Source organism: Glossina fuscipes, unplaced genomic scaffold (assembly GCF_014805625.2).
Source record: "Glossina fuscipes isolate IAEA_lab_2018 unplaced genomic scaffold, Yale_Gfus_2 262, whole genome shotgun sequence".
Classification (NCBI taxonomy): Eukaryota; Metazoa; Arthropoda; class Insecta; order Diptera; family Glossinidae; genus Glossina; species Glossina fuscipes.
Window position 1 is genome coordinate 745,747 of NW_023998605.1, and position 10,774 is coordinate 756,520.

Sequence of the window (10,774 nt, forward strand, 5' to 3'; positions counted from 1 at the left end):
TGAAGGGAGTATATTTGGGAATTTTGATATTATGAACTTCAATTATATAAATATGTATATAGTTTATAAGATATTTAAAAAAATAATTTTTAAATTTCAAATTGTATATAATGGGAATTTTTGTTTTCAAAACCAGTTTCTTGACCGATTGAGCAATCGTTTTGATAAAGCAACGAGGTTAAATTTTAATGTATTTAAGATGAATTTGGAAAATCACGATTATATTTGCACGAACACCATTCCATTTGAACTTTTGCGACTTTGAGAAGCCTTCATTAATAGGGGAATATCCATCAGGTAAATCAGGTCGCATAATTTACTACTTAATAATTTTTGTGTATCATTTTGAGATGGTCTAATATCATTTTTTGCTTCTTTATAGTATCAACAGTTAATTTCTCCGCGTATAAGAATTCCGCTTTTCCTTTATTTTTAGGGGTGCAATAAGGTTGCTGTCTAAGTAATGCGTGTTATTCCTTGTTTAAATCGGACCAGGGCTTTTCTTCTATTTAGAAATTTACATTTTAATCTAAACCATTACTTGCAAGTTGGATCTGATGAAGGTTTTGCTCTCGACAGGCATTGCACAGACCTTTTTATAAACCTAATATATGTTTGCAATACAAGTGGCGTAGGATATAATAGCACTTCCTACGTATGAGCAATAAAAGGAAAATATGCACACACAAGCACCTATCCATGTAAATATACATATATAAATATACATATATATATATACGTATATATATATATGTATATATATATGTTTTCCTGAATAAGATTGAAGAAACTTGGTAAGTATTTGTTAAAGAAATTTAGAATAAAAAATAAATAAATAAATAAATAAGAAAAAAACACTGACACATCGACGCAAATAGATTTGAAAAAAAAAGTGAGTATAAATGGAAAAGAGACGACATTTTACTCTTTAACTACTAGTAGAAGATAAATGCAACAGTTTACAATTGGGTTTTTATACAATATAAAAACATATACATTCACATATGGATTCATAGAAAGATGAGATTAAAGTCCTCAATATCCTTGTATATGCTGCGAATAGAAGAGGATTTCATTTGCACAAATTTGCATATAAATCCTATATATGTGTCAATTTTCCATTTTCAGAGAAGACGAAGACGAAGAGCAAGAAGAAAAAGTAGGAAAAAAATCCTTGCAATATATGTTAACTGGAAATGGGAAAAAATTTTTTTCTATCGCTTTTATTAACGATTTTCTGTGTGAAGAAATAAAGTAATATTTTTCGCATTTGCTGTTTAAAGGATTCGACAAATATTTTTCGAAAATCGTAAAAAAATACTCTAATCTGCAATGTTTTAACAAGATGGTACACAAATAACACAATTTTCGTAAAACTTCTTTCTTTTATATTTTCTTTCGCTATTTTTTAACTTTTTTACATTTTTTTTTCGAAATTATTCACTGCGAACAACTTCCTTCTGCACTCGTAAAATGGCTTTGATTTTTCGCTAAAAGCCGTTAGCTGGTTTTTTCCTTTACATCGTTTAGAAAAAAAGTACCATATGTTGAGAATGGAGAGAGCGCGGAGTTATTTCAATAAATTGCAACGCTGCGAATCTGTCAAAGTGCTGAAAATTTTCTATGCGATTATGTTAAATGAGAAGAAATCGATGCAATTCTGTTTAAATAGTCAATATTTTCGATACAGTTCTGCTAAATCAGACGACACATCTTCGAATCTGTGAAAGTGGTGAAAATTTTCCACGCGATTCCGTTAAAGTGGTGAAAATTCTCGATGCGATTCTGTTATATGAGAAATTTTAGCTGAACTTGTTTTAAATGAAAAATTTTCGCTACAATTCTGTTAAATAAGAATTTGAGAAGAATTATTGCTAGAACATTTGCATTATCAACTGGTTTCTATTGACATTAGATTGCTTTAAATAAATCTAATTGTGCCAAATTAATTAAAAATTCCAAAATGCAATTAAACGCTTCAAAATCTTTATATTCTTATGAAATAGTTTATTACTTTCTATCTTCATTCATTACCTAGTGCTAACAATTGGACGCTGGGAAAGTCAGAAACATACTTTACTGAAATCTGCCTGAGTGGGCGAGTAGGCAAGAGTCTCGACAAGTAACTCAATGGTCGGTGGTTCAAATCTCAAATGCAGCAGAGTTTTTAATAAAGACGAAAGCCTTATATGCTAACGCCTAGATGACTTAAATTAGTGTTATCGCACTGACCTTGTTGCCTACTACCCTCCGAGTCCTCTTATTTGATACCCATATCGCATTTTAAGGAAACACTAATCCACCAAGTCGTGTCCACCATAATTATTTTAGAATTAACGCATTTTTAAGCAGATAATAAATATATCATCATTTGAGGAATGTTCAAGTAAACGCTCTGCCTTATTTACCTTGTGGTTAATAAGCATAAAACTTGAAAAAAGTGAAGTAACGAAAACTTAATTAGCTGAAACTTTGTATGTACATGGCTGATTATTTCCATTTTCGTAAATATGAAAAATGTCAGCGTTCTATGCTTAATAATTTGCATTTACCCATCGGAAAATTCGAAGTACCAGAACCATTAAAACAGGCGTTTACTACTGAGGGTTGCCAAAAGGACATGTTGGAGAATATGTTCCCCAGCCTTACAGAAGAATTAAATATAAAAAACTACACAATTCGCTTTGGAACACTCTTACATTTAGAAGAAATGGAGTGGCTTGGCAATAACCGTGAGCGAGCCCATTTCACACGTGAGGGAAAATATTTAGCTCTGCACATAGAAAATCTTGCTGAAAGTCGTCCTTCATTAGTAATTGGAGACAGGGTTAAAGCCGAAGACCCCTGGGCCGACAGCGAAAATGGAAAAGAGATTTATGTAGAAGCAATTCACGAAGTGCTCGGCAATCGAATTTTACTTTGATTCGGTGACACCCATCACCGAATACGGACTCAAAGTGAAATGCCAAATGAAGTCTTTAGGGCGCCATCGGGTAACGGTTCGTACGTGTGCTACCCTAGGAAATTTTTTGCAAATGGGCTTTCCACCCGAACATTTTACGCTGTTTGTTGCGGGCATGACAGAAAACTCATACATTTTAGTTTCCCATTCTGTTAAAGAAATTCGGAACTAATTAGGTTGGCCCATGGCGATGCAATTTTAAGTTTCAATTTCGTGGAGAGTCTGGAAACAAAGAAAGTAAATACAATGTCTACGGGGGCTGAGGATCATTGTGTATAGATATTAGCAGCTTTAATTAACGCTTCCAGTCAATTCAAAAGTATATATTGAAGGACTAACTGTAATTAGTTTGCCTTTTTTGTTTTATGTCAATCAATGTTTGAAAACTTCGAAATATAAGATAAGGCTGGATAATTAGTTCAATTCTTCCAGAGTTTTGGCCATCCATTCTGGTTCAGCAGCAGCTATCTTCTCAATTATTGAGTTAACTTGATAACATAACGATTGTATTTGACGATCCCACAACGGCAAAACCTCACGACTTTCAAAGTGAACAATACCACTTATCTGGTGAATATGCCCATTCATTCGGCCTTCAGTTATCATTTGCGAAGCAATGTTTTCTGCTTTTGCCGCTGGAATTTCCAAAAGAGCACCCAGCTCCTCAAAGGCTATATTATTATATAATTTACTGGCTGACAGTAAGTTATGTTCAAACACAGCGCGATCCAATATAGTAGAGCCATCCACAGTTGTCGCTTTTTGGTGAGGTTGCAGTAAAGCTTCGAATTCTTGCAGTTCCGAACGTCGTATAATACGGTCAAGGTACATTTTTTCAAGTATTGAATAAGCCGGTAACTGCTGGCAACGTTCATCTTTGAACAGAGTAGCTAACATTCGTGATCGTTGTTGTCCCGCTGAAGCCAGAACAGTGCAAATTAATGCTTTTTTCAAAGCAGTCATGCGTTCACCTTCATCCACTATTGAACGGTACGATAATTCATTATAACGTTGAGCGGCCTCTATAAATTTACGTCTATAGTCCAAAACACGCGCATAGCATACTTTATACAAAATCTATAAAGACTGCCATTACCACACGGATGCGTAAAAAACGTAGTAATTATTTACCTGCAGCTCTTCACTATTGGTTTCAGCTTGTAACAAAGAAGCTCGATTTATAAAAAATTCCGCTTGCACGGGATCATTATCTTCTAGATAAAGGCGAGCAATTTTCAAATAAGTCTCCAATTTGTATGATACGGTATATTGCTTTTGACCTGTCTCCAAGGGTATGCCCACTAACACACTTGCTGCTTCTCGCCATTGTTGATTTCGTTCGTAAATCTCTGCTAAATGTTGGCGTATGCCTGCTACTTGCTCTTCAAATGATATAACACGTGGCTGAACCTTTTCCAGTGTAAAATGTGATACTTGCTTAGATACTTCATCCGGCAGCCTAGCTAATTGTATACCCACATCATTTAATATTTGGCGAGATATCACTAGGCTGACATGTTCATTGACTATCGCCTCCACAAATAGCTTTAACGTGTCCACGAGTTCGCCACCTGAATTTGTCAACACAACCTCCAAAAGTTGCCTATATCTATCAGCTTGTTCTTTGTGGGTTCCAGAAAAATTCACCAACGACATTAGTTGGCCCCGCAAACTGTTTACTGTGATAACCATTTTACTCTCAGATTTTGTTTTTAAAGTTATAATTCGAAAGTTTATTTTAAAATTTTTTTCACAAATCAATGTCGGAAATAAGTGTGTGTTTTTAAACTTCATTCGCTAAATATCTGCCGTCAACAAAATTTCAATTCAGGGAATGTTTTCTAATTTTAGAAAACAAAACCCAACATCAAACAAACTACCAAAGTTTTCTACAAACAAACTACCAGTGTTTTCGATAACCGAACAACAAAGTAAAATGCTTCATTTCCCTACTAGTGGCAACGTAGAATGAAATAGAGTTCATATATGTAACTCTAAAAGAAAATCCTTATGCGATATGTACAAAAATTTGCCCATCGTCTCTCACCATTCACTTATTTTATTGTTTCATTACTCTCAGATGACTGTGAATCGAGGTGGATTTTAGGCCCGTTCATTAAATTGCCAGAACAAAAAGCTTACTCTTTACTTTTCAAAGCTCGTCGATAGGAAACGTTGAAATATATATATGCAAGTAACAAAATGGAGCTATGTGAACATATCAATTTAAATCAATGTCAGTAGATAGTCTTTGCTTTAGTATCAGCGTTCGACACGGCTGTAAATAGTTGGCAATGGTTTGCCCCTTTTTTTATCATGAAAATGATTATGTTTATGTTTTAAGTAGTATGACAAACACTATAATTTGAACTGATTTTCACTGAAGTTACCAATAACTACTAAGAAATGTGCTTTAAACGAAAATATACTGTTTTTCCTTTACTGTTTAAAAAATAGTACACAGGTACGATTACGACCTTTATGAGGATCAACAGTTTTTCCTTTTAAATAAAATTATACTGTCGATATCATTTACATAAATATTTTATATATTGCATATGTACGATATATCTATACAAAAACTCCACAAGTTATCTATCCATTACCATATATATATTCAAAATTAACTTATTTTTAGCTTTCATATTCTTTCATTGCCATAAGTGAAAAACGCATATATTCTTTTTGTCGTTTTAGAACAACAAATTATGCCATCTGCCTTTACTACCTTTACTACATCTGCCTTTACTACAGGAATCGCTGTCCATTTAACAAATTGTCGAATTCACTTAACGATTTTTGCTGCCTAAATGATCTAGCATTATGTCGATCTTTCAGGCAAAAAATTCCGTTGAATATAGTGAAATGAACAAGTAAGCGAATTATTTTTGGCTGTGCACGCGTTATACCCGGCACCTGTATTTTAAAATTGAATTTCATCGCTTATAAAAACAAAGGTGTCCTCGTTTTATATTGCATAACAACCTGTCTTTTGAGCAATGTAACCCGATTTCTTTTGAGCAATACCGAGTTGCCTACAAGAACATCCAGTATTTTTAGGAATTCGGACCCAATGTGTAAATTTTGCGAACAGAAACATATTTACCACAGGCCGATTTCAGCTTGACGGCTTGCAAGCCGTTGAGTACAAGGATTTAATACCCCGTCCACATCGCTCAATATAAGGGTCGAAAATTTGCGAGGGGAAAAATTAATTTATCAGTCTTACGAATTTTATAGCTTCACATTATTATATTATATTATTAAATGTATATATATATATAACACATTTGCAAAATAAATACATAAATCTATATATAATAATAATATATATAATAATATAATATAAAAGTATATATATTTGTATATACAGATAATATATACAGAAAATATATGTATGTACATATATACATATATAAAATAAACGTTTTGACTTAATTTGAAATTAGGTTACTACTTGTATGCATTTTATTTATAATAAATAAATGTTACAAACTTATATAATTATTTCTCTGTCAGACCCGGGAATAGAATCGCGTTATTTCAGTAACCCTCTCAGAGCCTACAAGCAACGACGCTTTTGTGGGTATTGGTATATTATATCATTGCCGTTATGATCGAGTAACAATCTGGGTCAATAGCTGTTATCAACCCCGGAGGGGAATAATGTGTCATTGGACAGTAGAATTTCCGCTCATGATGGTTTTGAGAGACGGTTCAATATTATTTCTTTAATCGACGTCCTTTCCGGTGCTGTAAAGCGGACGTAATACATCAGTCGTTCTTGAACAAATCGAAATCGTCTCTCATTCTGATTTCATATATTTTTTATTTATATATGAAGTGCAGTATGTTACAGTAAAAGGAGGCTACACAGCTGGTATTGCAACAAGTTCTACGCGATAGCGTTAATATTTTTTAACCTCTCGTAAATATCGTTTTTCAGCGAAAATTAAAGATTAATAAAAATAAATTCGTACCATTTTACTATGAATATACAAGCTGTTGTGAAATCACCATGGCGTGAGTGTCCTATAATTCATGCGACAGCGCTTCATCTTATTCCTTCAAATTCGGTCCCGCAATATATAAATGTCTTGTGGAAAATCTAGGATCTGACGATCATACTAAAATACTTTAAAGATCTTCAATTACCATCTTTCGGCCAGATGTACTGTTGAGTTTTTCCATAGTACGCCGCATGTTTCCTAAATAATCTTATCACAGATGGCGTCTGTGCAAGCTAAATATCGAAGAAATTACAACCCATACACGCACAGTTGCCCGCATCACTGACACTGAGATATTGACTTACACAGATATGCGAAAAAGCTAGAATAATTAGATGCAATGAAAGGCCGGTCGGAACGTTTTGAAGCATCTTTTCGATAAAATCTTGCGGGTTCATCCTCACAATTTCTTAAAATTTTTCACACTTCTATGGATGTACTCGTTCAACGGACGTCTTTTTATGAATATGTTCAAACAATTCTTTTTCTTTATTTAACTCCGCCAGTAAAGTTTCTTTCTTAAGCTCAATTTTTATAAGCTTAATTCTTCACATTTATTTTGCTGTACCATCAAAGGATGGGGGGTTGCTTTGTCATTTTACCAAAAACGTCTGCAATACCCTCGAAGGAGCTTCACAGACCTCGTAAAGTGTTTTGAACTCGTAAACGAATTTAAGTATGTCCGTCTATCTGTCTGGCTGTGTAATGTCCCTCGGTCGCAATAACTGAGCTACCAGCGTCAAATTTGGCAGAAGCATTGGAAGTTCTTACATAACTTTTTGTTTCTTTAATTTTAGTACTTTGATTGTTTTTTGGGTCTTTAAATTTGTGGAATACTGAACCGCAAAAGTTTTTGCATCCTGGACTAGCTTCTGAAAATGTCGGACATGTTGTTAATAGTTTACGATTGAGGCGTAAATACACGTCTGCTTGAAGGCATTCGGGAAAATCTTTCAATACCGGATTCATATTTATGCCGTTCGTATAGGTCCAAGCATGTTGAAAATACTCCTCTAAACGTTGTGTCAAAGGATTGGGTAACTTTTAGTTACAAATAATAACAATAAAATTAATATTCAATTAATAAGGGAACGTTTTAAGGATAAAAAATCAATTAAAAATTTGTATACTATATCAAATGAATGGGGCTTCAATCTAATTTGCATGAAAAAAATGAGAAATTGGTAGAAAATCAATGAGGGTAATGAAAAATTGATAAAAAATCAATGAGGGGCAGGAGAAATTGGTAAAGAGTCAATGAAAAATTTGTATAATATATCAAATGAATGGAGCTTCAATCTCATTTATTATCAAGTAAATATATTTTACCCTTTCTTTTTCGTTACGATATAAATGTAAAAATATTTAAAAAAATATTTAATACATACCTTTGTATGTATACATATAAATGTTATATGGTTAATTCTATGAGTATTCTTATATGTGTACTTTGTTATTAAAATCGAATAAAAAAAAATTTATAAGTAGAAAATTATGGCCTTGTTTATGTATATAAACACAAACGGATCATCTGCTTTTCGACACACCAACCTTATGAAATCTTATGAATTCTCGAACCCTTAAGTTTTTGCTTAGAGGAATTGCTCAGTTTATGCTTTATTGTCGGCGTGCGCTTTAATTATTAGTCTCAATATCAATCTACACAAGTAAAAGTAAAAGAAATCGGACAAACTACTCCGAATGGATTGCGTCCGTTTACGCACCTTTAACAATCAATGGGTGGTATAGAAATCCGAATGAAAAACAGATGCAATTGTTTACAAATCAATGGGTAGTATAGCGAATTCGAATGAAAGACAGATGCAATTGTTTACAAATCAATGGGTGGTATAGCGAATTCGAATGACAAACAGATTTAATTGTTTACAAATCAATAAATAGATTTACTAGATTTATTTTTTTGGATGGTAAAAAATTGCTCATCACTGTTGTGGTTATTTCAGATACAGGATTCGCGTTAACAATAAAGGGTCAATACACTGTTTATGTATTTTATTTTAAAAATGTTAGATTATTATCTCTTCTGGTTTATATTACAGAAGTTCTTGTTTGTGAATGATTTGCAGACTTTACGGACAGTCGGCATTCACTATTATAGTTATCGATATATATATATATATATATATGTGGTGCGGCTGCGATCCATCCATACATTCTTCCTCTTGCTCATATAATTTACAATTCTTCCTCTTGCTCATTTAATTTACAATTCTGCCCCTTGCTTATATAAATCAAAATTATTCCTCTTACTCATATATTTCATCTTGCTCATATATTTTGCAATTCTTCATCTTGCTCATTTAATTTACTGAGAGTAAGCGTCTGTATTTGTTTACAACTGAGAATAAATTTTGAAGCGTAAAAGTCTGTCTGTATCTGTTTATAATTGAGAATAATTGTAAAGGTTAGTCTGCATTTGTTTACAATTAAGAATAATTCAGTTATATTCATTTTCATTTACTCAAATATTTTAAAGTTTTCTGTTTCCGCATATCGCGATAAAGATTTGGCTTATGAACGCAATTCATTTGACATCGACTTGTGTTCTGGGTAGTGCGTGTTTTGTTTTTGTCTTTTTAATTGTTTTCGGTGTTTTTGTTTGTTTAACACATGTGCTTTCTGTGTTTTTGCAAGAACTGATTATCGCAGATACCATATTTGCCTTTGTTTTTGTGTAAATATAATAAAAACAAATTAAAACAAAAAACGAAAACCATAAAAGAAAAATAAAATATTGAAAACAATTGTCATTATCCTCAGCAGTTCCCAAATCTTTTCAAGTGAGTGGTTATTTCATAATATACTAAGTAATAGACAATCATAAGGCATAACGGCCCCGGGGCCGCCAGATAAAAACAAATATGTTTCATCTACTAGTGGACGTATCCCCCAAAGTAAAAAATTAAAAATTCCGACTTTTCGGTGTTGCCAACCAGTAGCATCATTCCTATTAACAAAAAATATGTTGTGATTTCCCCAACTGATCCTTCAATAGCAATTTCGTAAATCAGCCCTTTTGCTATTAAAAAAGCACTAGATAGCATTACAATATATATAGACTCTATATCGATTCTACGCGATGGGAATTTACTGTAGAACCTGTTTTAATCCTATTCCACCCAAATCATATTGTGGATACTTCGCGAATGCTGATCAAAATTTATATTCCAAAGAAGGAATTGGTGTTTTTATAAAATCAAGTATACCTCACAAAAGCATAAATTTAAGCTCAAACATACAAGCTGTAACGATACAAATAATGTTAAACATAAAATTTATAGTGCTTTCGCTCTATATCCCACCTTCGCAATCGTTTTCTCAGCAAGAACTCTACAATTTATTCTCCGTACTTTCCCCCCCATCAATTATATGCGGCGACTTTAACAGCTGGATTACCATCTGTGGCTCAACAGTGAACAACACTCGTGCTACTGTTTTAGAAAAGGCCTTCAGTCAAAGCAATCTCTGCATCTTAAATGATGGAAAGCCAACGCATTTTTCAACTCATCATACTTTTTCACATATTGATTTAACATGTTGTTCTCCATCGCTTCTTCCTTTGCTTTCCTGGTCTATTTCTGATTGTCTAGATAATAGTGATCACTTTCCAATCATAATCAATCTTAAATTTTCAATGTCCTCTGTTACTCCAACAAAACAGGCCAAACTCCTCCTAGATAAAACGAATTGGATCAATTACTCCAAACAGGCCGAATTATTTCTGAATTCAAAGTTATTTAACGGGAACTGCAACCATGATGCTGCTCTTATGTCTAAAGCG

The 10,774-nt window shown here is 33.2% G+C and overlaps 1 protein-coding gene across 1 annotated transcript; it reads right to left on the reverse strand.

Moving 5' to 3' along the window:
* Positions 1-3,285: 3,285 nt before the first annotated feature.
* Positions 3,286-4,967, reverse strand: LOC119642847 (COP9 signalosome complex subunit 4). The gene is made up of 2 exons (XM_038042144.1): positions 4,094-4,967; positions 3,286-4,039 (listed from the first exon to the last, which is right to left on the reverse strand). Exons 1-2 carry the CDS (start codon positions 4,754-4,756, stop codon positions 3,377-3,379), a joined length of 1,326 nt encoding a protein of 441 aa, XP_037898072.1. The 5' UTR covers positions 4,757-4,967; the 3' UTR covers positions 3,286-3,376.
* Between the last annotated feature and the right edge of the window lie 5,807 nt (positions 4,968-10,774).